This window comes from Fusarium musae, chromosome 5 (genome assembly GCF_019915245.1).
Source record: "Fusarium musae strain F31 chromosome 5, whole genome shotgun sequence".
NCBI lineage: Eukaryota > Fungi > Ascomycota > Sordariomycetes > Hypocreales > Nectriaceae > Fusarium > Fusarium musae.
This window is the reverse complement of record NC_058391.1, coordinates 4,002,525-4,016,820: the sequence shown is the minus strand read 5'-3', so window position 1 is coordinate 4,016,820 and position 14,296 is coordinate 4,002,525. Positions and strand designations below refer to the sequence as shown.

Sequence of the window (14,296 nt, the reverse complement as noted above, 5' to 3'; positions counted from 1 at the left end):
GTCCAACGAATTTCTCTCCTGATTTATTCCCTTCGATTCTCGAGTGGTATCACATAATTCTCTCATAATCAGCCGTATACATTAATCTATTAGCAACCGGCATACACAGCACAATGTCAGATCCACAAAAGATTGCCATTGAACCAATGACCCAGCAGCTCCTTGTCCAGAAACCTGGGGAGGACTGGACTGGGGTCACTAGTACTGCACAACGACGAAAGCTGCAGAATCGACTGAACAAGAGGTCACAATGTGAGTGTACCCTTCTAGCCTGCTTTCTGGGGAGATATCTTACATAATATTCGCTTGGCAGATCTCAGAAAGCGTCAACAACAGGAACAAAACCGGCTTGCTTCCAACGTCGTCGGCCAAGCTGGCCTACCCGCCGAGTCCATGCCTTCAATAGCCCTGACTCTGCAAGGTCTGCCCGATGCCATGTTCGAAGTCATTCGTCAAACATGCGAAGTTTACGAGAGACCAGATAAGAGCGAAAGGGTGTTTGCAATTGCGTGCAAAACGTACATGGACTATACAATGAACGCACCTCGAATATCACAGCTTCCACTACTAATTAGTCTCAATGTAACAATAGCGGTAGCTAACAATGCTACACTATTGGGATTTGATCGTGGGCTTATGTGCATTGAGGAAGCTATATCACCTTTTAATATCAATGGTCCTGTTGGTGCAGATTATAATCCTCCTAGGGCACTTGAGCCTACAGAGGTGCAGAAGGCGGTGCTGCATCACCCCTGGCTCGACATATTTCCCTTTCCTAAGTTCAGAGATAACGTCATTCTGGCGGCGGATGCCGAGTTACTGGATGATGGGGAGCTATGTGAGGATATATCAGAGATTAACTGGGAGAATGTTGAGAAGCCAAGCCTGATTGTATGGGGAGATTCGTCTGTGCCAAACTCATGGGAAGCGTCGCCTTGGTTTCTGAGGAAATGGGGCTGGTTGCTCCAGGGTTGTCCTGAGCTTATAGAGACGACGAATAGATGGCGGCAGAGTCGAGGGGAGAAGTTACTGAAGTGGAATAATCATTAGTATGAAGTCTCTTTAATAAAGACTCTTCAAACGATGTTGAGATGAATCCGGTGTGAGATTGTGATACAATGTGGGCAACGAAGCTATCAGCGCCTTGCATTAGTGTAGCCAACCACGCCGCCAAACAGTACTGCATGCATCAATGCCTGCACAGAGCTCCAAAGCAAAACTCGCTTTAAACTTGAGCATTTTTAGTCCCTTGACTGAATGACAAAGCTCTCCTACTGCTTTCATAAAATGATTGTTCCAAGAGAAAGAGCGTCGCCGTAGCAAAGTTGGCAGCGCACAGAGACGCCGTTGAGGATCTGGACGGTCAACAATTGGATACGGTCGTGTGGCCCAATGGCAAGGCGTCTGACTACGAATCAGAAGATTCTGGGTTCGATCCCCAGCATGATCATATTTTTGCCCACTAGTGATCATGACATACTCCACTTGGTTGGCTTGAAAGACGGTCAGATTGCAAGGCCATCACTTACCAAGATTATCCATATCCTTTCCCTGAACTAGCGCCGGGCTGTTCAGGTATGTTTTAGTCACGGCTGTCTCTTACCTCCATTCATGACTGAGCTTTCGGCCTTGGACTGTCACATACGATCATACCCACTGGAGAATTCGGGATCCCGTCTGCTCTCCCATAGACAAGCCAGTGAGGGGCGGATTAGTAGTTGGCTCGGTGATGACCAGCGAATACCCGCTGTTGTATGTTTTTGCTTATGAAACCTATGTTCATTTTTGGCTAGATCTCACTTGTAGTGTCATTTGCCATCCATGGCACAGCATAACGTTGTAGAAGGTGTAAGAACATGTTGACACAGCCGAGGACTTGCTTCCTGTTGTACTGCGTTAGAAGATGTCATATTGTTATCTAACTTTCTAGTTCTATTCTAACCAGTCTCCGCGTTACGGCGAGTCCATCGGATGACGGCTGGGTTCATAGGCCGAGAAAACATTGACTGGAGCAACGGTCAGCCAGAACACTTTAATAACGGGAAGAGTACTTACAGAATAATCTGGCGCAGGAAGAGGTGCCTTAGGATCAGGCTGCTCAATATGAAGCAATCTCACAAACGATGCAATAATCGCACCAAGCTGTGCATATGCGTAGTTCTCCCCAACACAACGATGTCGCCCTGCACCAAAAGGCAGATACGGACTGCTAACAGACTTGCTCATCATACCAAAGCCGTAGTCAACTGTCTCTCCATTCTTGGCGTCATCAAGAGACTCGATCTTATCCCAGCGATGAGGATCCCATTCCATAGGTCGAGGGAAGAACTCTTCAGATCGTGCTTGTGTACCGGGTGAAGCAAGGAGAGTGTGCGATGGAGGAACTACCCAGTCTGTGCCGGGAACTCGCATAGGTGATTTGACCTGTCGGAGAATAGAATGAATTGGACTGTGAAGACGTAGAGTTTCCTTGATGACCTGTCCATTGAGGGTCAATTTCTGTAAATTCTCCCACGTCAAGGGCTCCTGCGGTGATCCCAAAACCTCAACTTGTTCGTCATACAATTCCTTGACCAGATGCGGTTTATGCGCAAGGTTGAGAAGTAGCCAAGCACCACTCGCAGCAGTGTTATGCTGTCCACCCATAAGAATAGCAATCAACATCCTCGCGGCATGATGATCCGGCAGATCCTCACCATCCTTGTATTTAGCATTCATAAGCGTCCAAACCATATCAGTCTCATCACCTTGATTGCCCATCTCACGACGCTTGCGAATGATATCGCTGAAAAGCTCTTCCATGACCTTTCGCGCATGATCGCGTCGGAAGTTCTGTGGTAAGGGAAGACCTGGCATGACGAAGTTTATGGGCTGGAAACCATCATCGAGGTGGCGGTAGAGCGTTGCGAATGTGCTGTCGAACATGGAGCGGACTTCGTTACCGAGGAGGGAGCCGGCAGCTGTGTAGATTGTGATCTCGGCCATTACTTCGGTGATGTTGACGATGCCGGTGTTACCTTTGAAGTATGGTGATGTGGCGATGTAGTCTTCTACTTCTTTGACGAATTTGGGGATGTAGCATCGCAACGACTCAGTCGTGAGACCGAGCTTAAGAAGCTACCGATGAACCATTAGCATTTCGCTCTCGACATCGCGAAGACTAGCCTACCCTCTTCTGATCCATAAACCTCGCATTAGAGCAATCATAAACAACCTCCTTTCCGAAAACAGGCGTCGTAAGCTTCCCATAAACATCCTCAGCATTAAGATCCGCGTGCTTCCCATTCAAGATGAAATCATTCCCCTTCGGCCCTAAAAAGACAGTCGTCGATTTACCCAGCAGAATAAACGTGAAACAATCTCCATACTTGGCTTGACAGTCGAAGAAGAATTTATACGGATCGATTCCATACTGGACTGTGCTGCCGATGAGTGGAAAGATATGAAAAACGACTGGAGGGCGGTGAGGGTTCGGGAACCAGAGCTGTTTGATGACGTTTGTGATTGTCGCGATGAGGATGATGAGAAAAGCTGTTATTGGGATTGATAATGAGAGCGGGAGAGACCGCCAGTTGGTGTAAAGCGCGTCCATGATGATGCCCTCGATGAGAGGTTGTGATGAAAATTTGGAGGTTACTCAACAAAACGAAATTGGTGGTCAGCACTGTCGAACGATCAGGAACCAATCTGGGTCGAGAACAGGTGATAATGAGTCAGCCTTATCGGAGTCCGTCGGCAGATCATCTTGTTCCTGAGAACAGCGCTAATAATAAGATGTCCCCTCACTAACGTTAGTGGCGATCCCTGTCGCGAGAGGCTCGATTGGCTGTTCCGTACACAGATCAGCCTCAACATCCGAATATGCATGTGATACAAGTGCCTTGACGTTGATGTCAACATTGAAAGAAATACCTTACGAATGCATTTCGCGAATTCAATAGCAACAATATGAGTTTCGAGATAAACGAAAGCTGAGGGCGCTGGTCAGCCTCTCTGACTCAGTTCCATATTGCCCGATCAGCACTCTCCATTGGCCATATAGATAGCAACGATCCGCTTCTTGAATGTATTGCTACAGATGTTCCCGGTTCAAACGTATAGGGTCTCAAATAGCTGTCTAATTTGTTACATCCAAAGCAAGAGGGATACTGCTGTTCATTTCCAGAATATACTTAAGGAAGATGCGCCCAGGAGGCAGTGCAGTAAAACATTCAACACCATCCACTCTCAGTCTCAATTGTTTCCCATAGAAAGCCTTTTTTAGATTCATTATCATTCACAGTAGACAAAATGGCAGGCACGCACTCCATCATCACGCCCGCCATCATGTACTGGGGAACCCCAGTCGCCCTCATAACAACCTCCAACGAAGACGGCACCGCCAACATCGGCCCAATCTCCTCAGTATGGTGGCTCGGCCACCGCTGCCTCCTAGGCTTCGCCTCAGGATGCCAAACAACCCTCAACATCTTCCGCACCAAACAATGCGTCATCAACCTTGCCAGCGCCGACATGGCACACTACATCAACCCCATCGCCAAAACCACCGGGACACCCACCGTTCCTCCCAGCAAGAAGGACCGCGGCTACACACACTGCAAAGACAAATTCGCCGTTTCAGGTCTCACCCAACAACCCTCTGATCTTGTGCAGCCGCCTAGAATCTCAGAGTGTCCTGTGCAGATGGAAGCGGAGGTTACGAATAGTATGGATTTGATGCAGGATGTTCCAGACAGAAAGGGGATGTTGATAGCTATTGAGGTCAAGATTCTTAGAACGCATGTTCAGAATGATCTGAGGATGGCGGGGTATGAGAATAGGATTGATCCTGATCGCTGGAGGCCGTTAATTATGAGTTTCCAGGAATTCTACGGTCTTGCACCGGAAAAGGTCGCTGAGTCGAGTCTCGGTACTATTGATGAGGAAAAGTATCGCGCTTTTACTCGCTCGGATGTTGTCAAGCAGGGAGGAGATATGGATACATTTGACAGTGAGGCTGGATGATAATGCCAAGCACCCCTCTTTAGCGATCATCCCTGCAGAATCACCAATTCAGCCTGTCAGTCAGCCTGTAGGCATGTTTCACAGCACAGCCGCAGTGGACCTAAATAAATGCCTCGATTCTTCATTTTGAGCTTTCAATAATTCATTCCTCTTTATATAAACTGTGAAAACGAGTGATACTTTGCCGCGATGGATACCGATATTTGTCCCGATGGCGATACGCGCACTGAAAAAGAGATGGTCGTCAAACTCATAGTCGCTCATTTCACTGCTGTCGTCGCATTCTGCAATTGGCAGTCCCTACGCAATGAACGGCTGGACACCATCGAGCCAGTACTATTCCTTCTATCGCCCTTGATAGTAACCACACAAACAGCTCTCGGTGTCGTTATTATCAACCTTTCATTTATCTACGACGCCACTCTATCGCCTAAACCCCTTTCTCCTCATCTTGAAACCTACGCTCGACGATGGAATACACTATTCGGAAAGAAATCTTCATCACGTCGAACGCCCACTGGCTCATTGGAAGCTGCGCAATCTCGCTTTGGAAGTGCTTGGATACGACTTGGCAGAGCCATCGCCATCTTTGCAACACTGTTCCAGTTCGCCGCTACGGTATTTCTCTACCAGCGGCGAAAGAATCTTCATGGCTGGGATGCACTTACAGTCCTTGATCATCGAACATTCGAGCTATCCGTCGGCGGCGCCGCTGTTTCGATACTATCTCTCGCCCTGCTCCTCGAACTTCCCGGCTTTGGACAGATGCCGGAAACGCTGTACATCCCAGAGTACAAACCAGACCCAGCTGTTATCTTCTGCCGCGGTGATTCGCGCCGTTGTCCGAGCTGGTATCAGATCCTCTACGCTTCAGATATTGGCTCCGCTACATCAGCTGCTACGTGGCTAGCGTGCGTTTTATCGTCAACATACAAAGGCGAGTCTATACCGTTGAACTTCCTGTCCGAGGCATACCAAGGGATCTATAGAGAATTCACCGGCGTATTCTCACTCCAGATTTCATTGCCGGTATTTTATCTGCTCGTTGCAGCCTATTTCGCATTATTCTTCATTATCTCGAATACGTACAAGGGACCAGGCTTTAAAAGTCTGCATACTCTCTGGACCATCATCCCAGCTGCCCTGGTAGTGCTGGCTTTTATGATTGTTCTTTTCATGATGTTTATGCTCATGATTATGCCGACTATTCTGGTTCTTATGCCTTCTCTTATCAGCGGGCCCGGGTCTATTTTTACGATGGAGGGGTATGAGACTCGTGCGATCTTTTCGCAGCCGCCGTTTACACCAGTGATTAATGAGACGGGTTGTCTTTTGGTTTGGAAGGATCCTGTGGCGGAGTACTTATGGTCACTTGTATAAATGTTGGAGGAGTTGTCTGTATAGAGGATTGATGCATATCATCTCGATGGAGACTATGACATGTGAACGTAGACCACTTAGATCTTGACTAGATTGAAATAAAATCACGTTCAGCTGATTTGACTATCCACACTGATACACTGGAGTTTCTGTATGCCAATAAGCATACAGATTCTTGTTCCCCTTGCGATCAATCCTTCGCTGCCTTCGACTCTCCTCCTTCTGAACCTTTTCCGTAAATCTGTGCTGAGTTGCGATCAATGAACGCTGCTCGGATGCAGACAGGTGCATCAAAGCGCTACGGTCGCCGGCACTCATATTGGCAAGCTGATATGTAACAGTAGCCTTCTGCCGTCTTTCTCGTCTCGATAAAACCCTTGTGTCGGAAGTCTCTGGTACAGACTCCTCATGCATAGGACCTTCGTCTCCGGCTTCGACAGAAGAGTACTCGAATTGAGATCTAGACGTCCGCTTGCGCTCGCGTATCTGTGAGACTGATGGCTCAACTTGCGCTGATAACTTTTTGGAGATGAGCCGGCCGGATGGAAGACGGATCGAGTCCCGATCAACCTGTAGGGGCTTCCGGTCCAGCTTCGGTCCTGCGCCCTCAAACTCGTCTTCATCATCTTCACTCAGAAAATCATCTTCTGTATCAAGATCTTGGCGTGAAAAGTCGTAAAAGTCGGCAAATTCTGATCCTTCCGACACGTCAAACTTGCAATGGCCTTTACCCATCATATGCTGCTGCACTGCCTGGGCTGTTGTCCTGCTTGTTCCACAGTGTATGCATTCTCGATACCCATAGATAACAAGATGTAGATATCTAAACAATGTCTCGAGATCTACCAAGAGGTGTTGCTTATATGGGACGAAGAGGCCATGTGAAGTTTGCATGTGAATGATGCTCTCGGCTAGTGTCGGGTAGACAGAGGGGCAGAAGAGGCATTGCCCTGGTGTGAACGATTGAGGTGCCGGAGCAGAGTCGTTGATAGACATGATGTATGGTGTTAGAGGGCTGATTTCTTCGGTGAATAAGAGGGGCATAGAGGTAGTAGTTGTTGCAGTAGTGGTGGCTGTTGCTCCTAGCATGAGAATGGGTAGTCGAGTGTTGAAAATGAAGGCTGTTTGATGCTTTCTGACACTTGAGTCTTGCGAGTGTTCTTGCTGATTGTGTTTTAATGACTGGAATGACAGGCAGAGCATGCAACCTTTATAGAATCATGTAATGTAGCCTGTAGGTATTGTCGCAAGTGCAGCTCCAATTCGGCCAATGTGATTGGGCAATTGAGGTGAGTCAAAGGAATGGATCTAGGCTGTTTTAGGGTAATCGCCTTGATGATTCATAGTGATTAGATTCCCCGCGGCACCGAGACTCTACCTCTAACAGAAATCAGCCCATATTACGTGACGTGCTGTTAAGGCGCATGTAGACATCCCGCGCCACCGTGGTTCCTCGGCATCGACTCCACGGGCCCCCGGACCCGAAGGGCGACAATCTCAAGTGTCGCCATATTGTTTAGCAAACTGCAAACAGCTAATGTAGTTCATTCCAGATTGCATTACTTGACAATTCTAGAGACTGTGTTACTCGTATGTATGCAAAGGAGAATTCTAGAAGCCAGTACTGTTATTATTGCTAAGTAAAGAAAATTCATTCTAATTGCGCCTATGATATGATCCAAACTCCATCACTCCCAATCATCATTCTCCTCCACAAATCTCTTCTCACTATTCCTGAATCACTCTCTCAAAGACCGAGTCCACATGAGCCCGTACCTTCTCAGCCATCTCCTCCCTCAACCCAACCAAAACCTTCTCATTATCTGCAGCCTCACTCTTATTATCAACCAAAAACACACCACCCGCCGATCTCGCCGCCTTACTCAACCCCTGAGGAATAGGTGTCGCTCCCTTCTCACTCTCATCAACAGTATATCTCGCATTAGTCGCATAAAACAACGCCCTCGCACCAACATCCTCAGGACTAGCAAAAAACAACCCTCCAAGCGGCGTAACAATCCACTGGAGCAGAAATCCAATTATACCACTTGAACCACGAGAGAGAAGTGGTGTAGCTGTCAAACCGGGGAAGGCGTGCACGAAGCTGATCTTGGGGTTTTCTTTGGCGAAGCGCTCGAGGGTGAGGGTGAGCATGGTGGCTGCTTGTTGAGCGGCTGACGCGACACCAAAGTTGCCTGGTTTGGAGAGATCGAGATCATCTTCAATGAGGGGACCTTCTTGGCCTCCTGCGAGAATGTTGGTGACGTGGGGGTTCGGGCTGTTGTTGAGGAGAGGGAGGAGGACTTGGATGGCTCTGACGCGGCTGTAGAAGCGGGTCGTCAGAGATGGTTCTAGCCTTTCCTTGGTTTCTGGAAAATGTTAGTAAATGGCCATTGTGATTGATTGAGGAGGTTATTTACCTTTTCGACCTTCAAAAGACATGAATCCAACAGACATGAACAAAATATCAACCTTGGTCTCACGCTTGGCAATCTCCTTCACCGCGGTGTCTGCTTCCTTGACGAGAGAAATATCGCGTTCAATGAATTCAATTGTGGCGGATGAGTTACTCTGTCTCAGTTCTGCGATAAGTGGCGTAGCGGCTGAAGTGCTGCGACCGACGATGTAAATTGTTGGTGATTTGTTATCGGTAGCGATGGCGAGCTGCTTGATTGTGCTGCGGCCAATACCGGATGTGGCGCCGAGGAAAACCGCTGTGAGATTCTGGGGAAGGGACTGGGGGAGGACTGATCGGTTGGATTTCTTGATTGTGTTGATTGCGACCATTTTGGATAATGTTTCACTGCTGTGAATATGTTGATGTATTAAATTGGTAGTTATAAATAGTAAAGTTTGGTGTTGAGTCTCGTTGTAGATGCTGAATGTCGATGAGGTTGTTGATGATGATATTGATTTCGATGAAGATACCCCTCACTTTAATACCACTTCACTCGCACTCATAACTGTCACTTCTGACAATTATCATCTTAAAGTCAGCCCTATTCGCGGGAATCGGATATCCGTCGAACAGCGTAAGCACAGATTCCTCTAGCGCCCGGGGAATGCTGTCAGAAACGTCAGCTTCACTTGATTGGCCACGGGAGAATCCTTTCGGTCTTCTTGGCGTTTCCCGAGACTTTAGTGCGTCATGATAAGCTTGTGATTGCTGACTCCCTCGATACTACGGATATCCGAAAATTCATTTTACGCATGTTGAAGATCACCGAGACTGTTGATTTGCGCCAGAGTGACAGCCTCAATGTTTGGCGCTAAGCTAATGCAGATTTATTCATACATAATCTTTATCCGTATTCTTCCATTTCTCCATTTCATACCCCTGAACATTCCATCTATCAAAGCCATCATGCTTCATCGGCTTATGCCATTTATCACCCTTCACCCCGCCAAACTTCAACTGTCCACACGGCCCATTACTAAGAATAAACCACGGCTCAACACTCGAGTCCGACACCTGCTTGTCGGCCAAGTACCTTGCATACAGCGGCTGAGCCCTGTCCATGCACTGCTCCCTTCTGATGGTCACGTATACGTAGCATGAAGGCGGTGCTACGCGTTTTGCGCCCGGGGGTCGTCCCCAGAAACTGACGCGGCAGTATTTGCGCTTCATACACTCGTTGCAGCAGGCGATGGCGTCGTCGACTTTTATTTCGGTGGGGTTAAATTCGTGGTCTTGGCGGGAGAATTCGTTGATCATGCGTTTGTCTGACTGACTCGATCCTGGCACCCAGGAGAGGTAGTTGGAACCGTTCCGGTCGCAGACTTGGTAGTGCGTCTTTTGGGGAATCCATCTCTCCAGTGTTACTTTGCGCACATTAGCTATGCAGAGGATGATATGTAATGTCATACTTACCAGTCCCATCGACTGTGATAGTTTTAGTCACGTTGATAAGTGCAGTCTGGGTGGGATGAACAGTAGTAGTCACCGTGGTAGCAAGGCCAGGAGGATATTGCGTCTCGTTGATATTCGTCCAGACCATCACCGTGGTTGTCGAAGTAGAAAACTTAGGAAGCCTTTGAGTCTGCGCTCTGAAGCTCGTGGTGGTCACGGTCTTCTTTATCGGTAGATTATCAGTGCAGGTTACTGATACAACATGGGAGAACAGCTTAGCGGCAAGCCCGACCGATGTAGTAGTCTCCTGTAGCTCAGAAGATATCCTTTCCATATTATCTCTAATGGCGGTAAAGCCAGGCCGTCGTCCGATCGTCGTGGTAAAATATGTCGTGGCCGTGACGGTATTCCTGTTCGTCTCTGTCTTTGTCACGGTTTCTGTTCGGTTGATAAAGTTCGGATCTTTGATGCGACGTCAGTAATAATGAGCAAAAGTGTAGACTGTAATATGTACTGGTAACCGTGATGGTGGCTATCTTGGCTTCATGGCTTGCAGTGACTTTAGCCAGCTTCGTAGATGTCACTGTGATGGTAGATGTAGTGGTGATAAAGACAGTGCTGTTACGTTGACTGGCAGTCCCATCCGTGACATTCACCCGGGTCAGTCTAGTATTAGGCTTCGTGAGAGAAAAGGTTTCAATGATAATCTTATCCGTTACTGTTATCGTTCCCTTCCGAGTCGTCGTGCTGGTACGAATGATATCAGTGGCACTTGATCCAAGATATGTTTCGCAGGGGTCGTTGGCAGTGCTCCCTGCGATTAGGGCGAGAAGGCCCAGGAGAAGCCACAGGGCTACCATACTGCTGAGGATCGCGGCAAGGTCGAGAATGGCAGAAGGATGGTAAACTGAGGGGCATGAGGCGAGTCATTTATTGGGATACCCCTCTATGGCGCATTGCAGCCACTCTACCAGTAAGGTTTGGGCGAAATGTATCATTGACGAGATATGCTTAAAATCGATTGCGTTGAGACTTCAAGCCTCTTTGCGCCGCCGTGACCTTACTGCCACTATTTTGGGAAACATCAGCAAATTGGATAAAAAGACTCTGATAAGTGATATCTAATTGCATGGTTCCATAACATCCGGGCTTTGCCCAGTCTCTTGATCATTCTCCCCTAACCTCGAATCCATATCCTCGTCCTCACTTGACAAGTTGCTTTCGTTGCTATCGTCCAAGTCATCTTCAAATTCCTCACAGCGCTCGCAGTCATCATAATGGGCTTGTTCCTCCTCCTCAGTATAGTGATAAACGCACTGAGTATCGCCGTCATGGTATTGGTCGCAACAATACGCCCTGATGCATTTTCCCACAGGATAATCAGCAGCGGCGTCAACAAACAACAAATGATGCTGATCTTCGTCAGACCAACCGCATTCCTTCTTCAGCCAATCAGCTGCAGTGTTATGAGCCTGCTGCTGGGCAAAGACCACTGAATTGATCAATTGTTGACGACCAATACCAGTCGTAACAGCGCCATAATGGACAAGTAGTGCCAGCATGTCAAGCCTCCCATGTTCCGCTGCTCCCTCCAAAGCAGACCTGCCGAATCTGATCGACCCTCTGGCGTTTACATTGGCACCGAGCTGGATCAGATGCCGTGCAAAACCAATATAGCCGTGTATGGTGGCATATTGAAGAGCAGTTGCGCCTTTGTTGTATGCTGGGGGGGCATTTATATTTGCTCCATTGTCAAGAAGATATATGGCCATATCTATATTCCCTTCCATCGTAGCGCACTGAAGGGGAGATACGCGTGCAGCTGTATGTATGTCAAATTCGTTGACATCTGCTCCCATTTCCACCAAATATTTCACCATGTCAGTCTTTCTCCCTCTGATTGCCTTGCACAATGCCGATTCCAACTCTGAGTCGTATTTCGTGGAAGACCCAAGACCGCAGCCAAACTTTCTCAGTAGTTTCACATAGCCAGAAGACTTATCACTGTCCACGATAACATCCCAGGCCACTCTATCCATACGGCAACCACGGCGAAGGAGTTCCCTGAAACCACATGTATCACCATCAAGAGCGGCCAACGTAAGAGGGCTTGCCTCGATAATAATCGACCCAGAATGATATTCTGCTGTGCGCCAATAACCAATACCTAGGCTGAACAGCCCACATCGTGTGATATGCCCTTCATAGAGCTCGAAGGGCAAGATTGCGGAAAATAATACGGACGAGTGAGTGAATCGGTTGAGAAGCCTGCCCAGGATCTCAAGTTGGCCCGCCCTGGCGGCCAAGCCTACGGCAGTTCCCTCCAATACGTGGCAGCTTGTCGGCTTATGAGTCCGTTCAAAGAGCCTTCCAACAAGTGCCCAGTCCTTTACACATATCGCCGCACAGAATGGCCCGGCGTCAATAGCGAAGTCTTGCATTTCAAGAGCTTCCTGCAGGAATGGATCATTTCGTGCTTTTATCTCGGCTTCGAGACAACCTCTTCCAGCTCCGTCAACATCAGTCAAAGTTCCACCGTGACGTAAAAGATACAGTATTAGATCTTTATTTCGAATTTCAATAGCTCTAACAACTTCTCCGCCACTGAGCTTCGCTCCTCTTTGGATCAAAAGCTCAACAACGGGAAATTCCGTACCATTGAACCGCAAATCGTCCAAAGCACATTGAAGTGCGGTGCGCTTACCTGCATCTTCATCGTTCGGATTGCCACCAACAGAAAGGGCAGCTTCTAAACATTCATGAAGACCAGAAAGTGAAAGCCCCGATACGTCGCCCCGCGAAAGACAGGCTCCATTCTGGATCAGTGTTAGGATGCTTTTATTCACAGGAAGTTCTTCGATGCTCTCATGAATCAAAATACTGAGTATGGTGCTCGGCAATTCGTATTGGCCAAAAGGCAGGTCAAGAAAATGGTACAAGTCGAAGTTGTATTCACAAATTGGGTTGTTGGGGTTGCCTCCATAGTCGATCAGTAATTGTAGCACATCTGTGTGCAGACTTTCCACCGCGATAAACAACAACTCGGTTGATAAGCCCCCGTATCGCTCGAGGAGATGTTCACACACTCTTAGATTGCCACCAGCTACCGCTACCTGTAGAGGCGTAATTCCTTTCCTGTTGCAGGGTGCTCCAAAAGAATTCAACTCGTCCAGTCGCAAAATGATGGAATAATGGCCCCCATAGGCTGCGGCTATATAGGCGTCTGCCAATGTCGCAGGTGTAGGCTGGCCCATCAACAGCAAGTAATCTAGCATCACATCCGCCATTCTACCTCCAGCTTCAACGGCCATCATAAGAGCTGACGAGTCTGTCAAGTAATTATAGTCGTGGGCTTGTCCCAATCGGTAAGCGCAGCGCAGCGATGCCGTTTCGTAACTCGTAACATCGGGATCGTACTGCAGTATCTGACACATCAATGCCGTATCACCCAATTTAATTGCTGCTCGGAGCATTTCATCTTTGTTGAGGAACTGATGATCAAACAACAAGTTCAGCATCCGTAATCTCCCTGCATCGCTACCTTTGCTTTCGAGAACCAGGTTGACGAAAGCTGTTTCATTCGTCCTGCATTGAGGTATATCAGCCCGAGCGCGATAACGTAGAAGCAATTGGACAAGCTCTATTGAACCGGCTTTGACTGCTTGCTGGATAGGCGTGGCCAAGACTGAGCTTTGACGGAAGACGCCACGGCAATGGCAATTAGGGTCTATCCCTACTTCTAAGAGCCATTCGATGAGAGCCAGGGGTTTTGAGAGGCCGATACCGTCGCTAGTTATGGTGGCTAATGTGACCTCTCTGATCGCTGATTGAAAGAGCTTTTCAAGAAATGCTCGGATGGTTGGGCTCTCGTTCCGGAGTTTCTTGAATTCGGCCAAGGTGTCTAAAATTCCATTTCCCACGAGGCTGTAAATGAATTCTAGGTGTTTGCTATCCTGAAACAGCATCGAGTTTGACATCATATATACCATGAGTTTGAAGCATTCAGAGGCAGACTTGGACGAGGGACCAGCGAGCATATTCTGAACAGTCTCTTCGTGCTCT

At 48.0% G+C, this 14,296-nt stretch overlaps 5 protein-coding genes and 1 non-coding gene across 6 annotated transcripts; 3 read left to right on the top strand and 3 right to left on the bottom strand.

Moving 5' to 3' along the window:
• The first annotated feature begins 1,378 nt into the window (after positions 1-1,378).
• Positions 1,379-1,450, top strand: J7337_007738. Its single transcript has one exon. It is a non-coding gene; the product is annotated as a tRNA-Arg (tRNA).
• Positions 1,451-1,937: 487 nt separating this feature from the next.
• Positions 1,938-2,985, bottom strand: J7337_007737 (uncharacterized protein; the record flags this gene model as incomplete). The annotated part of the gene is made up of 2 exons (XM_044825370.1): positions 1,938-2,006; positions 2,056-2,985. The coding sequence occupies 2 exons, from the start codon at positions 2,983-2,985 to the stop codon at positions 1,938-1,940; spliced, it is 999 nt and encodes a 332-aa protein (XP_044681027.1).
• Positions 2,986-4,326: 1,341 nt separating this feature from the next.
• On the top strand, positions 4,327-5,004 carry J7337_007736 (uncharacterized protein; the record flags this gene model as incomplete). The annotated part of the gene is made up of 1 exon (XM_044825369.1): positions 4,327-5,004. The coding sequence occupies one exon, from the start codon at positions 4,327-4,329 to the stop codon at positions 5,002-5,004; it is 678 nt and encodes a 225-aa protein (XP_044681026.1).
• Positions 5,005-5,193: 189 nt separating this feature from the next.
• On the top strand, positions 5,194-6,384 carry J7337_007735 (uncharacterized protein; the record flags this gene model as incomplete). Its single annotated transcript, XM_044825368.1, has 1 exon — positions 5,194-6,384. The coding sequence occupies one exon, from the start codon at positions 5,194-5,196 to the stop codon at positions 6,382-6,384; it is 1,191 nt and encodes a 396-aa protein (XP_044681025.1).
• A 123-nt stretch (positions 6,385-6,507) lies between these two features.
• TRI15 (C2H2 zinc finger transcription factor) lies at positions 6,508-7,380 on the bottom strand (the record flags this gene model as incomplete). The annotated part of the gene is made up of 1 exon (XM_044825367.1): positions 6,508-7,380. One exon carries the CDS (start codon positions 7,378-7,380, stop codon positions 6,508-6,510), a length of 873 nt encoding a protein of 290 aa, XP_044681024.1.
• Positions 7,381-8,112: 732 nt separating this feature from the next.
• On the bottom strand, positions 8,113-9,171 carry J7337_007733 (uncharacterized protein; the record flags this gene model as incomplete). The annotated part of the gene is made up of 2 exons (XM_044825366.1): positions 8,113-8,753; positions 8,805-9,171. 2 exons carry the CDS (start codon positions 9,169-9,171, stop codon positions 8,113-8,115), a joined length of 1,008 nt encoding a protein of 335 aa, XP_044681023.1.
• Positions 9,172-14,296: the final 5,125 nt, after the last annotated feature.